The sequence below is a fragment of the Onychomys torridus genome, chromosome 14, assembly GCF_903995425.1.
Source record: "Onychomys torridus chromosome 14, mOncTor1.1, whole genome shotgun sequence".
Lineage (NCBI taxonomy): Eukaryota > Metazoa > Chordata > Mammalia > Rodentia > Cricetidae > Onychomys > Onychomys torridus.
The window spans coordinates 3,326,189-3,345,256 of record NC_050456.1 but is presented as its reverse complement, the minus strand read 5'-3'; the positions used below and the strand labels follow the sequence as shown (position 1 = coordinate 3,345,256).

At 39.1% G+C, this 19,068-nt stretch overlaps 1 protein-coding gene across 8 annotated transcripts in view; it reads left to right on the top strand.

The window, feature by feature from the left end:
- The window catches only part of Hdac9 (histone deacetylase 9), an 893,084-nt gene extending 879,619 nt beyond the window's left edge, over positions 1-13,465 (top strand). For 7 of the 8 annotated variants that reach the window (XM_036205789.1, XM_036205785.1, XM_036205783.1 and 4 more), the window contains 2 exons: positions 1,368-1,515; positions 12,904-13,465. In XM_036205789.1, coding sequence (XP_036061682.1) covers positions 1,368-1,515; positions 12,904-12,943 — 188 coding nt within the window. In that variant the 3' untranslated portion in view covers positions 12,944-13,465. Of the gene's footprint in view, positions 1-1,367; positions 1,516-12,903 lie in introns of those variants that run through there. The other variant, XR_004946518.1, reaches the window with a different exon arrangement.
- Positions 13,466-19,068: the final 5,603 nt, after the last annotated feature.

Genomic DNA, 19,068 nt, shown 5'->3' with positions numbered 1-19,068 from the left:
CCTATGAGATCTCTGAGGCTTTTTACCTTACAGAACTGATATTATCAACTAACAGAGCTCCTCAACAGGGCCATCCCTTTCATGAAGTCAGTAAAATCTGGTACAGCATTAATTTTCAAAAGACTTTGGGAGTTCATTAGCATACTTGCTGTCTGGTAAGATGTTAAAGCTTTGAGAGTCCTAGACTATGGTCAGAATTGTGATGATGGTAAGAGTAGTACTACATCTGAAGGTCATGCTGGTGAAAGAATGGATGGACAGACTGGCTCTTCTTTTATATGTTAGAACTGGAAAGGACAAAGTCCTAGTAAGAGTTACACACAATATAAAAATGGCTAAAAAGTGGACCCAGGGCTGTGATCTTACTTTGCTGTTCAGTGTAGATCTGCCTTCTGCTCTCAAGCAATAATTTGTTTTAAAATAAGCAAACTCTTGGCATGCCAAATTCTCTCCTTGTTGGTGAGCCCACAGAGAAAGTTTGAAACTGCACAGTCTTGTCAGAGTATAGAAAGAGTCTTTGAGACAACTAACAATTAAAAAATATAAATAAAATGAGTCTTAGTGGCTGTAAAACCTTTGCCTCTGCTCTAGGATATTTCTCCAATTGACATTTCTACAAGAAATGACCAGCTTTCCTCCTGTTCTTCTTATGTGCCAAAAAACAAAAAGGAAGAGAAGAAAGAAAGAAAGAAAGAAAGAAAGAAAGAAGGAAGGAAGGAAGGAAGGAAGGAAGGAAGAGAGGGAGGGAGGGGGAGAAGAAAGATCAATATGATATATGGACGAGTTCCAACATCAGCCAGTGCATATATTAAAGTTTTAAATCAATTATTATTCTAGTACACACCCTGGGGTTGAGAACGAAAGAACATCCAGGACTAACAAACCTGATTGTTCTGGCAAAGATGTCTTTCAATTCATGCTGGCATCTCTGGGTTTTCTTTTTTTTTGGTATTCCAACTTCATTTTTAAAAAGCAAGTTGGTTCAAGTAGTGAATTTTAACATTGCTGTTTCATTCATTTTTCTCCAGAAGACTTCTACCTGGATCTCTTGAGGCTTTCCCATAGGGCACAATGCCTAGGGTTTGCTTTTTAGTTGTAGGGACATCTGTCAGTCTGTGAGCAAGCCCGTTAGAGCACGGATTATTCCTTGGTCTCTTGCTTTCCAAGCAAGGCAGGGATCTTGGCTTCGGAACATGAGTACTTCACAACTTGGCATCCTTAGATTCCCCCCAAAAGGACTTAATCACAGCAGTTCAGAAACCAAATTACAGCTGAATAGCAAAAGGACTTGAACCTGTAATCATACTGTGGTTACTATTGATCTAACTAAAATTCCTACAAAACATGTGGATTTTTTTTTTTTCTAGGCAAGTACTGGAAGTCGATCAAGATGGTGGCTTTTACGAGGGGCTGTACTCTGCCTGGTTCTCAACTGCAAGAGGAGTCAGAGACTGTTTCTGCACTAGCCTCTCTGACAGTAGATGTGGAACAGCCATTTGCTCAGGAAGATGGCAGGTATGGAACCAGTACAGGGGAATCATATGTTCAGTAATGTCCAGACTCCTTGCTACAATTCTGGAACTTTCTTCCTGCTTCTTCTTCACCTGTCTCTTTTACTTCCTCCACCTGTTTTCTCCAAAGCCATGGATGGCAGAGTATGTGCTTACAGGCTGTGGAGAACTCAATTGTTTCATTCTTCCTGGGAAAAGCAGACCTGGAGCACAGAGCTCATAGGGAAAGGAAGAATGTGAGCTACGTGGTGAGAAGAACTTCTCCTTGTTGGGTAATTTAGTGCAGATCACTTTGGAAACAGCTGCTTGGGGACTTAACATCTCCCCCTCCTTATCTCTGTTTTCCCAGATGTTCTCTTTCTTCCTCTCATCATTGGAAATTTCTGATATAACAAAGGGAACAGAGGAAGGTGAAGTTGCATGGGATGCTGGTCAGGGGCCAGCAACTGCACACATACATGAGTCTCCTTGAGTCTAAATGGATAAAGATGGAAGGCGCTTGTCAAGGAGACAGGAGTGTGCATGAAAGAGTAGGAGAAATGAGCCTGATTTTATTCTCTATTACACAAGAAAGTGTTCTCATTTCTCTTCATATGTATCTAGACTGGGGTGGGGCGGGTCACGCTAGCCTCAGGTTATGCTTGTTTGTTTACCGTGGAAGAAAGCATTGTCAGTTTGTACATTTCCCTGCCCATTTCCTCATGCTGGTGAAAACACTACATTCAATATGTCTTTACAGTCCACTGTCACCGGCCCTGCTGGTGCTTTCCATAGCAGACTGCAAGGTCACATCTCTCTGGGCATATGTCACTCAAGACTCGGCAGAAGCTCTGGGGCTTGCTTCTGAGAAGGAACTTCCACTTCCTACATCAGTAACATCAGTACTAATTACACAGAGCCTGTCACTTGCCAAACACGAGAATGTGAGCGGTTCTGGCTTTCCTGCCTTACTGGATACTCCCAAGTTAATGGATTTAACATCTTGTTTGGGCCCAAACTGTTGAAGAACTGAACAAGATATTTCATTTTTCTGCCTATGTTTTCTCTTGCTCTAACCAGTTTAGGAGAAAATTATCAATGGGGAGAACACTTGTGTGTTACTGAATTAGAAGACATTTTCTTGCAGTATCTGGAGAAAACGTATTTTACATCTTTGATATTATGAACTAGCCCCATGCTGTTCCCAGCTAAGAACTGAAGCAAGTTCATAATCCAAAGGTGTTGCAATTATTCTCAAGGCCAAAACCAGCTAGCTGTCTGTCATCTGAGGGCCATAAACCTGAGGACACTAACATCTGTTAGTGTTGGATATAAAGGAGCAAAGCTATTCCTTAGAAACCCTTTAATACAGAAAAATGAGGCGAATTCTACCCTGGGGAAGTGAATTCTAAGTAAGTCTGCCCATGAAATTGCAGAGCTTGGAATAATTAACAATAATATGGGATGTTGTGAACCCCAACTGATATAAAAATCTCGGCCCTTTGGCAGGAGCTGCCTCTACAATCATATTTGCTTATTCTATGGTAAATCATGTGCTTGGCTCCTGATAATCTGTAAGAATTAGCCCAGCATCAGTTCTCAGTGACTCTAATCTTCCACTGATGACATGTAGGGAATGTGAATAGCAGTGTCTTGATGAACAGGAAGGCAGAGTGGAAGCCTGGTTTCATGTCTATTTATCCTTTATAGACAAATTATACCAATTATGATAGTTTCATTCTTGAGGAGAAGAAAATGGTTTGACTTGAACTATTTTCTGTGTTTTTTTATTTCCTTTAACAAAAGGGCAGACAAAAATCTTCTAGAAACAGATTCTGTGTTTCAGTTAGACTGCGTATGACTTTCATGAAAGGGATGATGGAGAATGGCTGGGTGGGGGTGGAGTGGAGAGAAAGCAAGGTTGCTATCAGAATTGTCTCCCTGCACAGCAGGCAAGACAAAAGCAAGGTCCCTGGGCCTTTGTTGTGAAGGCAATATTGTAATCACACAGGAAATTGAAAAATTAGGAAAAAAACAGAGTCAAATGGATGGAAAGAGCAAAAGCAAATTCTTTTTATAGAAAATTCTTGCCAGTTATTTTGGAGGATATATTGGTGTTTGGAGTGAGATGACTCATTTCATACTCAGATTCTGGGTAAGGCAGCCCTTTTCTTGGCCAACTCATATCTGACTCATTTACCACTAGTGAATAAGGGATAAAACGCTCCTGGCTAAGAACCATTTTAAGTATTTTCTGTTCGTTTTCTTGAATGGGGGTGGGGTAACAGCCATTTCATCTTTATGACTACACTGATGGGCCTTGAAGAACACAGTGCTAGGGAAAGACTGGCCAGTGGAACTCATGCTAGGGATCATTCCCAAATACACGGCAGTCACGTGTAATTTTTTGGTGGCAAAGGACTTAAATGGGAAGGGAGTGATGGGTGGATCTGCAGAAAGAGGAAAACAAACCCTAGAGCATGCCCACATGAGGGAGTCAGAGAAAACTAAGAGTATAGACTTGGTTATATACAGTGGATTGTTTAGAGGCAGGCTGTAGTATTTGTTTCTATCTTGTTTGCTAGGACAGCATTCCTGGAAGATTTGTGATGTGCATTTGTAGCTGTTTGTGCCTCTGAGTTTCCACTTTGAGAAAGTTGGTAACAGACTTTAATTTCCTCCTAGAGGAAAGGCCAGTCTGCCCCCCATGACTTCAGGGTGACCTGCCATTAAGGATTTGGAGCACATTGGCACTCCAGACTTCTTTGCTGAGTCCTTTCCTTTTTCAGTAGGAAACAAAAAGTGAAAGTTAAAAGTTCGCATATCAGTCTGAGCTGTCTACAGAAGGGTGAATCATGTTTGATTAGCTGAATGTATCTCTTATGTCCTTAATTATTTAATTTTTTGTCTTTTGTTGTCTTTTCTCACAAAAGAGGTAGTTTCAAGCCTTTGTATCATCTTTAAAGCCTGCAGAAAGGTTTGCTTCAGAGGCTTGGAGTTTGTGGAATAGCTACCTGTAGTTGGAGAGCTTCTCTCCAGGTCCCACTAAGCCCCAGCAGTCCAGTAGTCCACTTATAAAATGAACACACAGACACTTATATTATTTAAACTGCTTGGCCATTTGCTCAGGCCTATCATTGTCTAGCTCTTATGCTTATATTTAGCCCATTTCTATTAATCTATACTTTGCCACGTGGCTCGTAGCTTACCAGTACCTTACATCTTTCTTGTCATGGCAGTGCTCCAGCCTTCACTTCCCAGAATTCTCTTCTCCTTGTCCCGCCTACCCTATCCTTCCTCCATGGCTACTGGCCAATCAGCACTTTATTTATTTTAACCAATCAGATCAACACATTTGACATACAGAACATCCCACAGCAGCTACCTTTTTGGGAAGATAAGGTACCATAAGCAGAGAGCTCACTAAAATCTCAGGTCTTCATTTTGAATAGCTTATCCACAGAGCCTAAGGACCTTGATACTGTTTTTCTGAATATGATAACTTGTATAAAAACTTATGCCATTTAATGCATGTTCATATCTAACACAAAAAGAAACATGGTTGTTCAACTTTCCTGGACATTGAGAGTATGTGTCTATGGCTGCTAGGAATTGACATACAAATTATGCAACTCTCTGGTGTTACTCTGTGCAGCATTATTTTAAGCATTGGTTTGTAGGCTAATATTCCAAAATAATTGCATTTTTAGTTTTCTCTCAGTGTCAATGAAGCATTAGCTGAAAAGCTCTCTCAGATGAAGACGTTTCATAGTGAAAAGAAGAAAGGCCCTAGCACACATCCTTCTGCCTCTCACCTTCTTGGAACACACCTATGTTATGTGTTTTCACTACATAATACAGTCTCAGAGCAGGGGTGAAATCTGACCTGGTACATTCAATGATCCTGTAGGGGCCTGTCTACATTCTTTATAAAATAGCATTAAATTTATTGAAAGGTAACAAAATTAAATAGAACTCTGAGGAGACTGGGATGCCTCAAGAGCTTAGTGTCCCATTTCTTCTTCCTGCTCATTCTGGTCCTTACTGCTCTGGGAAGAAAGACTTGGCTCTAGGAGAGGGCAGCTGATTCTTATGAATATGAGATTAAAAAACATGTGAAGAACACAGCCCAACACTTGATACATAGGAAATTCCCAATATGGGTTACATTGGACATTCCCTTCAGTTTCATTTTATTCTACTGTACTTGTTCTTCCCCTAAGAAGTTGTTCATGATCCAGTGGCCTGTAAGAATATAGAGACAATACCTAGACATCTGTGCATTCTATATAATACTCTACTATTCTTGGTTAAAAACCAGGAGATCAACACTGCATAACCACCTAGTAGTAAGTTGACTTTATTACATATTGTGTAGTTAGCTAAAACACCTCCAAAAGCATACAAATATTATGTATTTTATATAATTTCCTGAATAATCAAAGGAGTATTTTTGGAAGACAAACACTTTTAAAATACTAAAGGATTTCAATGTGGTACCCAGATGATACTAGTCTCTCCATTGGCTATGACTTCAAAGGAAATAAATATTGCACTTTTTCTTGGTATAAATTGGCAATCCCCATTTTGAGAGCATGTTAGCTAGCCCAACTCTATATTAGTCTTACATCGGAAAGATGGTTTAGCTAAGACAATATCGTAGGGATAGTGTATGAAATATCTTTGTAAATGGAGAGTTATATTAGAGTAATTCAAGAGTCATATTTAATGGAACTGCATTTAAGGGCAAAGGGGAAAATGGAAGTTGAGCAGATAGTTACAGGACTGCTGTCTGATGTGTAGAATGAGCAGGGGGAATATCATGTACATTCAATTAGACACCTTTGATTTATTTCCCACATGCCTAACAAAGTGTTCACAGCCAAGGTCACCAACTTACTTTGCAGTCTTCTACTGCTTCTATTAAAAAAATATTAAAAATTAACTACTTAATTAAGATGGAGATTCTGTAGTTCCAAATGGTGCAGGTTTCGCACTCAGCCCGGGTCGCTAGGCTTCCTTCCTTTTCAGATGTTCCCGGGAAGAGTCTGTCCCTTTCCTCCTCTTCTAGGAGCTGCCTAACATTCCTTGGCTCATGTCTTCATCCTCTGTCTTGACAGCCAGTAGCAGGTCATATCTCCTTTACATTTCTTCAGTCACTACAGTCCTTCTGGCTGAAATTAAGCAAGAATTTCTGTGGGAAAAGGCTTACACAAGTGAGATTCAAGATAGAGGCAATAACTGGGGTGGTTTTTCCTACATCTGTACTACACATACACACTACAGCCTACTTTAATCTCTCATTCAAGTATTTACAGCCCTTTTCTTATTCTCAAGTCTCCTTTCTTATCATTTTTCTATTTGGTAACCAGGAAGCTATTTAAAAACAGAACAGTACATGTGGGACCAGGATCTATCCCTGGTGCATGAAAATGCTTTTGGAAGCCCATTCCGTGTGGCGGGATACTTTGCTTAGCCTTGATGCATGAGGGAGGGGCTTAGTCCTGCCTCAACTTGAAGTACCAGATTTTGCAGACTCCCCATGGGAGGCCTTCAGCCTATCTGAGGAGTGGATGGGGAGTTGGGGGTGGGGAGGGATAGAGGGAGGAGGGGAAGGAAGGGGAACTGTGGTTGGTATGTAAAATAAAAAAAAATTAAATTAAATAGAAAAACAAAACAAAACTGTAGCCAGGGTGCTGATGGTGCACATCTTTAATCCTAGTACTCGGGAGGCAGAGGCAGGTGGATCTCTGTGAGTCGAGGCCAGCCTCGTCTACAGAGTGAGTTCCAGGACGGCTAGAGCTAAACAGAGAAAAGAAACTCCGTCTCAAAAAACCAAAACCAACCAACCTCCAACCAAACAAACAAACAAACAAACAAAAAGGCAACTGTAAGAACAAGCCCTGTTGTATTCTGCTGAAAGCTCTGTGCTTCCATCTCTGGACTGTAAAGACAACTTTTCCCTCCCCTGCTTCTCTCCAAAAACTTTCTTCTCTTTGAACTCTGCTTTAGGTTCCAACAAAAACCTGACCTAATTAGTTTTTAACTAAAATACACCTTTCCTGTGGTAACTGCCCACATGGTGCTAGTTACCTATACCACTCTCATGTAAGCAACACCCACATCAAGCTCGATGGAGAACACATATACCACTCCACAATGCCCTGATCTGCTTTCCCAGTGAACACCAGTCCCACCAGAGGCACAACCACCTTTTAACACCACCCATTCATCTGCTTATTCTTAAATTTCATTTAAATGGAATTGTATGCTACATATTGGTTGGTAATCTGGCTTCCCTCACTCCACTAAGCATAATACTTTTGACATCTGTCCATGTCCCTCACAGTCAGTATTCTGCCCATTTGTAATTACTAATTAGACCAAGTATATAACATATCCTAATTTGTTTATCCACTTACCTGTGGATTGGTGCTTGGCTTGTATCTAATATTGGGCTAATATGGATAAAACTGCTATAATTTTAACTTTTTTATACTGAAAGTAAAATTACATGTTAATGGTTTTCAAATGTGCCACCAGGAGTGTGAACAACAGAAACATAGTCTTTCTTCCATTTCTAGAACTTCCTTTTTGCAAAACACAGACTGTATCACTACTACTCAATGTCTCTCTTTCTCCTTACACCCACATCCAAACCTTACCACACTTTCTGCTTTCGCTATTTTTTAAAGTGCAGTAGAGTAATCTAGATAATAATCCTTATTAGATAAAAGAGTAGAAAGAGTTTTGCTGTGTTGTAGAATTAACAATAAAAGGGAATAAAAGGAAGTAGTGATGTGAGGTAGGACTAGGTAACGTGTGAGGAGTGAGCAAGCAACAGTCCCTTGTGACCAAGCCCGACAAGACTTCCATATCCATAACACTGAGAAAACTGACTCAAGAAAGTTGTCTTGACCTTCACATGGATGAACACACACACACACACACACACACACACACACACACACACACACACACCTTTTAAAACAGAAAATCTATGTGAACTCCACAGAACTGAGTTTTGTGAGGCAGGTAGGTTGCATATGTATACAACTCTTGTGTGGTTTTTCTTTCTTGCTATCTTTCTTGATTACCTTGGTAATATGTGTGTGGGTGTAGTTCATTTTATTTTAATTTATTTATTCTTCTCTCACATATTACTTTCTGACCACAGCTTGCCCTCCTTTCTCTCCTCTGTGTCCCCCTACCTCCCTCTCCCCAAGATCCACTCTTCCTCCATTTCCCTTCATAAAAGGGCAGGCCTTCTGGAATATCAAACAAACAAGGCATAACAATTTGGAGTAAGACTCCTCATATTAAGACTGGACAGGGCAATCCCAGTATGTGGAAAGGGTCCCAAGAGCAGTCAGAAGAGAGACACTCCCAGTCCCACTGTTAGGAATCCCACAACAACACCAGGCCACACAATCATGACATACAACATAATATATACAGAGGACCTAGAGGAGAGCCATAGAGGCTCACTGATTGTTAGTTCAGTCTCTGTGAGCTCCTACTACTCCAGGTTAGTCAATTCTGTGGGTTTTCTTGTGGTGTCCTTGACCCCTCTGGCTCCTACAACACTTCTTGGCCGTCTTCCTCAGGATTCCCTGAGGATTTAAAGATTTAATTGTGAATCTTTGCATCTGTTTCCATCAGATGAAACCTCTCTGATGAATGATTATGCTAGGTTTCGATCTACAAGTATGGCCAAGTATCATTAAGAATCATTTCATTGTCTATTATTTTTTTTTTGCCAGTCATGTTTGGTTCTATCCTAGATCTCTGGGCTATCCAGCCTCTGATTCCTGGTCCTCCAGGCAGTATCTGGCATGGGCTTTTTCTGGTAGCATGGGTCTCAAGGTGGACCAATCATTGATTGGCCACTCCCACAATTTTTGTGCCACCTGTATCCCAGTACATTTTGCATATGGTACAAATTGTAGGTCAATGATTTTGTGTCCCAGTTCCTCCACTGACATTCTTGCCTGGTAACGAGAGAAGGCCAATTCAGGCTCTGTATCCCCTATTAGTAGGAGTCTTAGCTTAGTCTCGTAGATTCCTGGGGGTTTCCATTGCATTAGTTTTTCTACTTCACCCCCAAAATTCTCCCCAATTCTAGTTGCCTCCTTTTGCACTCTCTCCCTCCATCCTCTCCTCATCTGATCCCTCATGTTCCTGTCCCCACCTGCCCCGAGTCCACCTGCTATATCAATTCTATTTATCCTTCCCAGGGAGATTCATGTGCCCCTCCTTGTTATTTAGCCTTTCTAGGTCTTTGAATTACAGCATGATTATCCTTTACTTTAAAGATAATATCCACTGTCTTTGTCAGGGTTTCTATTGCTGAAAAGCCACACCATGGCCATGGCAATTTTTATAAAGGAAACATTTAATTGGGGTGGTTTATAGGTTCAGAGGTTTAGATGGTTATCATCATGGTGGGACATGGCAGCCTGCAGGTAGACATGCAGGTGCTGGAGAAGGAGCTGAGAGTTCTCCATCTTGATCCACAGGCAGGAGAAAGAGTCTGTATCCATACTAGGTATAGCTTCAGCATAGACGACCTCAAAGCCCACCTACACTGTGACAAACTTCCTTCAGCAAGGCTACACCTACCCCAACAAGGCCACACCTCCTTATAAGTGCTTCTCCCTATAAGCTTATGGGGGCCAATTACAACAATTACTTTCAAACTACTACATCCACTTGTGAGTACATACCATGCTTGTCTTTCTGGATCTAGATTACCTTACTCAAGGTGAATTTTTCTAGTTCCATCCATTTGACTACAATTTTCATGATGTTATTATTTTTTTAACAGGTGAGTATTACTCCATTGTGTAAATGTACCACATTTTCTTTATCCATTCTTGGGTGAAGGACATCTAGGCTATTTTCAGTTTCTGGCTATTATAAATATAGTTGCTATGGACATAGTTGAGCAAGTGTCCTTGTGGTAGAATGGAACATCCTTTGGCTATATGCCCAAGAGTGGTGTTGCTGGGTCTTGAGGTAGATCGATTCCCAATTTTCTGATGAACCACCATACTGATTTCCAAAGTGGCTGTACAAGTTTGCACTCCCACCAACAATGGAGTGTTCCCCTTGCTCCACATCTTCTACAACATAAGCTGTCATTAGTGTTTGATCTTACCCATTCTGACAAGTGGAAGATGGAATCTCAGAGTCCTTTTGATTTTCGTTTCCTTGATGACTAAGGGTGTTAAATATTTCTTTAAGTGTTTCTCAGCCATTTGAGATTTCTCTGTTGAGAATTCTCTGTTTAGATCTGTACTCCATCTTTTAATTTCTTTCTGCAAAGACTTGAAGTTCTTGTCTTACAGGTCTTTCACTTGCTTGGTTTGAGTTACCTGAGATTCTATAGAGATTCCATAGAGTTATAGTGATTCTATAAAGAGCACAGGGACAGGACTCTTTGAATGGACAGCTTTATATTCTACCCACACATGTTTCAAGAGATAAGTCAAAGCCTCCTTTGTGCCTGTGGAGAATGCATGCTCCTCCACCAAGAGTCAGCAAGCATCCTTCACATCTGATGACTGGGTCCTTTCTGTGGAATTCCAGTCACACTGATTCCAGGATGCCTGTGTCTGGTGGCTTTAGATTAGAAATGGGATAGTTCAGTGTCCGTTTGCTTTTTCTTCAAGTTTTGATTCACATATTATCAGATATAATTAAGTATGTATATTTATATGTAATTTTTTAAAAAAATTAAAATGTTTTCTTAAATTTGATTTTTCTTTTTCAAATACTGATCAATATGATTAGACACAAATCTTAACTATGACTCACTTTGTTTTTTTCATTTATTGATGAAGCCTAAATACATCCTCCATTTCTATATTTTGAACATTCTTGGGCATTCCTAAGAAATTCTTTTTTCTTTCTTTCTCTTTTCCTTTTTTTTTAAATTACTACTCATGGAATCTTTTAGGACTCTACATTTCAGATAATATTGAGTAATGAATGCCTAATATTTTTACTCTTCATTTTCTAAAAGATATATTAAAATCTTTCTATTGTCATTCCAAGGACAATGTATTTTGTGTATTTTGTGTTTTTAATTTGTTATTAAAATGCTACATTGACTAAGAATGACTAATTGAAGATTTATTGAGATCTTGGCTCTCTTCCTTTTAAGCCTATAACACAGCATGACTATCTAGCCTGCTTGTCTCCACAGTTGCTGCATATCCTGCATACTAAGGTTTCTCATATGAAAGTGATCCATTACAGAATGGTTCAAATAGATACCACGAAGTGAAAATCATCCATCTACCCACTGTGCTGTCCCCTAGAGAGATTTGCAGCCTGTGTATTGTGCCCCTACTGGCAACATAAGCACAACACTGCAATTAAGTGTCACTTGACATAATTCTATGTGCATGACAGATAATGAAGGAATGGATCCAACGTATTCCAGTGTTTGTCGTTTGCACACCCTTCTTTGTCATTATTACTGCTTTTTCCTTCACTCATCCTGTCAGGAGCATCTTTCTCCTCATGGTTCATAGCTGAAGCTGGGTTTCCCAGAGCCTAGTGTTGTAGTTAGCAGTCACTGCATCTCTAGCCTGCAGAGTTCAGACTCAACCTCAATTGTCCCAGCATCTCAAATCCCCCAACTTCCCAGGACAACCCAACTACCTAATGTATTCGGATTCTTACTACAATTTGTACTTTAGACTGCATTAAAAATTATTGTAAAAGTTTGCCTTAAAATGCTTTCAGTGTGATACTAAATTAAGGTTAATTCTCAAGTATAATTTTCAAGCAATTAGCTTTGGTATTTTAGCTGAGCAGAACACACCACTTATAATGCTAAATACTAATGATTTATATACTACCATACTGTGTTTCTTATAAAAATGTTAGGTCTATAGCAGTGATTTGCTAATCAAATTCAGAATTTGATTTGAATGCCTCCGGCAGAAGGTCAATCCAGTTATGAAAAAAAAAAAAAAGAAGCAAAACCCAGAGCCTGGATGAGCCTGCTCCAGAAGCTAGCTGAATCCTTCACTCTCCTTAGCAAAAATGGTTCCACAAATCACTGCATTGCTCCTAAAATAGGATATCATAGCTAATTTTTTCAATAAATTATTGGACTGTCCAAGACACAAAACATGTACATTTTGGAATCTAGAGTTATAAAATATTCTGACATGTTTTAATATAAACAGGAAAATTTCCAATGATTGCCTGAATCTAAAATGTTTTTCCACTTGACATTTGTTTATACTGCCTAGGAAAGAAACTCTATTTATGGATAACTGAATGACACAAATAAACATGTGAGAGAGCTGAAAAATCAGCTTTGATTGTGCATGAAAGTCTACAATGCCATTGTGTACTCTTGTGCCATATTCTGATTGCCTGTTTATTTTTACAGAACGGCTGGTGAGCCCATGGAAGAGGAACCAGCCCTGTGAAGTGCCAAGTCTCCCCCGATATTTCCTGTGTGTGACATCATTGTGTATCCCCCCAACCCCAGCACCCTCAGCCATGTCTGCTGCCTGGGTGGCACGGTTTGATGGAACATAAACACTGGGCACAGAATTCTGAACAGCAGCTTCACTTGTTCTTTGGATGGACTTGAAAGGGCATTACAGATTCCTGAAATGTAACCACTGTGATTCTAAAGTTACAGTAACCAGGATTGGAAGAAACTGCATCCAGCATACTTTTATGCTAGTGACCCACTCACTCACAGAAACGGTGTGAGCTAGAAATCTTCAATACAGTGCTAGGTACTGTCCATTTTAGAAGCTGTGACAGCCAGTGAAATTAGAGGCAAAACCTGAGACATATTCCTTCCTGACATTATGATCAGTGTTTTACTGTGTAGTTTACTTTCAAGAAGACTTAAGTTGTTTACAGAGTTTCTTTCCAGCTATGAGTGGATGAGAATTACAGACAGATTTCTGTGGGTTTGAGAGATTTTTTCCTTTTCTTTTGGGCTCTCTCTCTCTCTCTCTCTCTCTCTCTCTCTCTCTCTCTCTCTCTCTCTCTCTCTCTCTTTCTCTTTTGTCTTTGTTCTAACACACTTCCATCCTTTTTGGTAAGAGTTCAAGATGGAGCTGGGATGAGGCTTTGTTCTAGTGGGAAAAAATCACAATCTGACAGTCCAAAGGAACTTGCATACTGTACCTACAGTGTGCAGTGGGGCACCTTGTTGGAATTTTACATCTGTTTCAAGTTCTCGCAGGATAGAGACTTGCCGTTTTGTCAGGGAGTGAAGTCTCTCCATCCCCATGCAACTCCATCTTGAGCACAGTGGCTCTGGAGGTGCATCCCTTGGGGGCTATGCAGGCTGTGAAAAGCACATAACTTCTCAAGGACTGTAGTTTGCTCCAGATCTATCCAGCACACCTTTTCTCAGCGTTCTTTCTTGGTCCCACTACTTCCTCCTTCTTTTAGAAAAATTACAAACCTCCCCAATACTCAGGGGATTTTAGTATTCAATTTACATTATTTACTTTTCAGATTCACCCACTTTTTGTTATCTGATTCTTCTGTAAAACTATTTTAGTGCATATGGCTTAAGTGATGCTACCTAGTTTTCCAGATTTTAGAAATACATCAATGAAGATGACAATGATCTGGAGTCCCTTGCATGAGGCTAAGCTGGGAGACGTGCCTTCACATGGAAACTCACACAGAATTTAACCTTTGCACAGGGAGCCTTTCTAGCAAAGGTTCAAAATAAAAGACATTTATTTCTGAGATTAAAAACAGCTTAATAAGTAAAATATAAGCAAGTTAGCTGCTGCCTCTGAAAATTGTATTTCAGTGTATAACTCAAACACCTAAAGACAGTGAGGTAAAATACCTCACATATTTAATATCTGACAATGCTTTTGAACATTGATGTTTCTTTTTATATATTTTCCTAACTCAAAGGATATATTAAAGCCATAAGTGAAGATTGTCATGCTTTTATTCAGAAATCTGAAAGAGACCTTAATTAAAACAAGGTTTTAGAGAAGGCCAAGATATGAAAGCCATGGAACAATGTGGTTTTAGTTAGGGAGGACTCCAACCTGTAAATCAAAGATGAAAGATCTCACTCACGTAGAATTACATAACTCCCCTTTGTTAGACACTCAGACCACATTTTTCATGCACTTGGTTTTTTTAGGATTACCATTTTAATTTTAAAGACTTTTATTATATATACAAAAATGGCTTGGTACTTGGTTTAACATTTTAGAAATTTGAGATACCCTTTGAAATAGGAAATCTGAAATTGAATGTAACTCAGTATTAGGTAAAAATTACTTTCATTGCATAAGGGTTAAGTCAATCTAGACTCACAATTGTAATAAATTTCTTTGTAAATTCCATATTCTTGATGTTTTAGAGAAATTCATGCCAATTATATTTGCTAGCTCTTTTCTTTTCTTCCTTTTTTTTTTTTTTTTTTTTTTTTGTAATTGAGGAAATTTACTTAAAGAAAACCAAAGGCTTAAAAGCTTACAAAAGACCTTCTCACTTTAAAAAGGGGGCGAGTTACCATACTTCAGAAAGCTATATAATTGTGAAGCTTTAAAAGCAACTTCAGAGTTACACGGCCCTATCCTTGAGAACATATATTAGATGCTGGCTAATGAGACAAATCAAGGTCACACAAGTACACCAATTCACTGATGTTCCTGCGGCAACATGATCTCCTGGTGAAGCTGAATCACTAGGAAATCTCTGTGTAGATTTTTAAATAATTCTGAAGAGTGAACCATGCACTTCCTTTCCACCGTGTGACAGCACACCTCATTGATCGCAATGCAAATTATTAGAATCTCGGGAAAGGCAGATAAACCCTGGTGGGAACGATTGCAGCTGAGCTTAGTCATTAAGAACTGAGTGATTCTGCACCTGATTACATGCACCCGTAAAGATAGAGTATGGCCCCAAAGGGCAGAAAGTATCAATGTTTCTTCTGGAGCTCACCAGCACTTTTAAACAAGTAGTTCAACTGGTATAGTTTTCTTCACCCACACATTTAGTTTTGATTGTTCCCAATGGTCCCCATTGACAGGCTAATGGAAAAGCATTATGGCTCATGGGTCTCATTCTAACCCACCCTTTGAAAGATGACCCCATGAATTCCCTTACAGTCTAACATAACACACACACACACACACACACACACACACACACACACACACACGTTGAAATAAAATAATGATTTTTGAGAAATATATGAGTAAAAAATACTGAGTTTAAATAATAGAAACAAAGAGAATTGTTGTAATCAATTTCGTTTTCTATATAATTTTGTGTTTTATTTTTGACTGAATGAAGCAACCCTAAAAAGAAACGAGCAATTGTGCATATTAATGGAAATTTAAGCTTTCTTACTACTGACTAGCAAATGGGGGAAAATATTGGAGGAGAAATATTTCTAAATATTTTAATCTAGTTTACAATATCCATACTGGAGAGGGAACTCAGATTTCGGAAATAATAGATGTACTTGTCTAGAACCCCTACAGCTGACATTTCCACCTACAGTCCTAGGGCAGAACAGTGCCTTCGGGTCAGCTACACCCCCTGGGCCGTTTTCATTCATCCAACTGAAGACCCAGCAGCCTGACACTGGCCTTTCCTCCACAAGGATTTCAAAAACTATGAGTCTGGTCTCTCCAAATAGTTCTAGAGGTCAATCATGAAGCTTTGTAAATTTACTGATATCTTCACAGACTCCCTAGGGGAGTAAAGGAGAGTGGTCCTGAGAGGCAGCTAGAAGAAAACTCCTCTCCGTTCAGCACTTTTAAGCTTTTTATAATTTAAGTCCAGCACTTATGATTAAGGCAATTTATTTAATTTTTTATTTACTATTTCTCTCTTCAAAACTTTTCTCTATTTGTTTCAGTGGACGCAAGTGTTGAAATCTAACAGCCCAAAAAGAAGCCAAATTTTTCTCTCATAAAAATCATTCATTCTGAGCTTGGAATAGCCATTCTGCCTAAGTGTGACATTGTCTTTTCTAGTCTTATCTGCCTTAACATTCTTTTCCTGCTTTTGGAAATGAAATCATGTGTTTGCTGGGAGAGAGAGAGAGAGAGAGAGAGAGAGAGAGAGAGAGAGAGAGAAGCAAAAATGACCTATCTGTTGTACTACTTCCATAAAGATGCAATTTTTACCTCCAAAAGTAATGAAAAACAGATTATCTGAGGTAGAGAACAAAGGCTTTCCGATATTTGCAAAGCTGGCCATTGCTGTGGTCACACTCACCATCAGCCCTTCTGTGTTTCTGTTATATATACCCAAGACCATAAAATTTCCATTCTCCAGACCAGTCACAGTACATATATACACCACTTATAACATCCCTACCAGCTCTTGTGAAATATATAATGGAATGAGTGTGTCCATTATTAATAAGTATGTTGGGAGTAACTCCATCAGACACATCTTAGACCACTGATAATTGGACTTTATGTCAATGATAACACATTAGAGTGGTTATAATTTCTAAGTCTCAAACTAGAACAGCTAGAAAATACATAATACACTGTACAGTGCCAGTATTTCTAACCAATTATTTCCTTTCCCCTGACTCTGTCTCCCTTGCTTGCCTGCCAATACCAAATTGGCATATTTAAACAATCAGAATAATTGTGACTCCTCTCTACACTATGTTTCCTAAGCAGAGGCTACCCTGCAAGTTTCTCCGTTGAGATCCCACTTGGCTTATATGCCTTCATGCACTTTTTCTAAACCTAGTCTATAATCTTGATTGTGGGTTTTTTTTTTTTTAACTTATTCCTTATTAAGAGACGCCTGACTCACCTAGCTTTACCCAAAATGATACCCAAGCTTGGCTTTGTTCTGTACCCGGGCCTTGCCACTTTCTTTAATTGCAGCACTTTATTTTGGTGTCAAATATCTTCCACCATTTTTGCTCCTATCAATTAAGTAATGTTTGTTGTCACGCAGGGAAGATTGTGCACACTTTCCATGCCCTTTGGAAGATATTTACATTAAACAAACCATCAAGTACACATGACCACCTGAAGTAAAAATGGCAAAGGAGAACCTAAAAGATTACATATTTTGGCAATAAAAAAGCCTGACATATTAAATAAGAAATGGACTCCTTTTAAATTTCCTGTTTGGTCCTTAGGCACATTAAGGGCATGTTACGATGCCATGTATATATTGTCGATTGTCTTCAGGGATACTACGGTTAGGTCCTTTGCCCTTTTGAGAAGATGGCATTTTGTAACAATGATAAAGTTGTTGCAGTCATGTCTTGATTGAGCTCTTTATTAACTAACATTTAGTAGAAATGGAATAACAAAAATCACAAAAAAATTGAAAGTTTTATAATCTGAAGAGAATTCTGTGTGCATGCAAAGGTTGTTTTTAGAAAGGAAAAAGTTCTTTATCGCTTGCTAAGCTGTAAGGTTCTCAGACTCTTTTTGGATGACTCTGTGCAGACCTTCCAAAAGCTGGGTGAGATGAAATTGCCCTTTTGGGGATGGCAGGGCTTATCAAGTGTGCTGTCAAAAATTAGTGACCTTTCTGTTGGCAATCTATGTTATTCGAAACAAACATCCTGAAAGTATAACTAGCTCAATTGGGCATTTCAGGCAAATATATATATACTTTTTTGGTTAAATGATAGACCATGATTATTGGAGTGAGTGCAGATACTGTGGACTTTCTGGTTCATTCCTATAATGTGGATGTGTCTTTTGTATTGTGGTCTTGTATCTGTTACTGTAATAAGATCAGTTGGCTATCCTCTGTGACCAAGTACTTTTGCCCTTAATTTCTTGGCTTTCATCAAAACCTGTCACCCAGAACTGCAAAGAAAAGTATACATTGCCAAACATAAATTTGTTCTGCCAGTGATGTGTTCCCAGATGTGCAAGGTAATTACCTAATAAAGGTTTCAAAGCTAAAACACCACCATTGTTGAACATGCTTTCCCAGTGTTCACCTTCTCTCTGCTTCCTATTCTTTTGGATTTGGAAACAGTATCATGCTCCAAAGGATTGTTGATGTTGTTAGTGTTACCACTCCTTAAAAAGAATAATGATGCCCTTTTTGTCTTGTGTTTTTTACTGATTAGATTTTCCTCTAGCCCTATGTGAATAAAAGCTATTTGAAATAAATGTGTCCTAAAGTTTCTACATCCTATGTGCCTGCCCTTAGACTCTGTATCACTAATACGTGACAGATATTTTGTGATAAACAAGTATTAATTGTGAGGTATGACCACATACACTCTTCTGCTTTTCAAAACTGTAGATATTTGAAGCCAAAGAGATGGCCAGAGTTAGGAGCACTGACTGCTCTTGAAGAAGACCAGGGTTCATTTCCCAAGACCCACATGGCAGCTCACAACTAGCTGTAACTCAAGTTCCAGGGGATCTGATACCCTCTTTTTGCCTTTACAGGCACCTGGTACACACATGGTATATATCTATACATGCAGGTAATATATTCACAAATATAAAATAAAAATGAATCTTTTTTCAATTAAAACACTGGAGATATTTGCTTGCAAGTATCTCTTGGGCTGAAATGAGAATTAACAACTGAA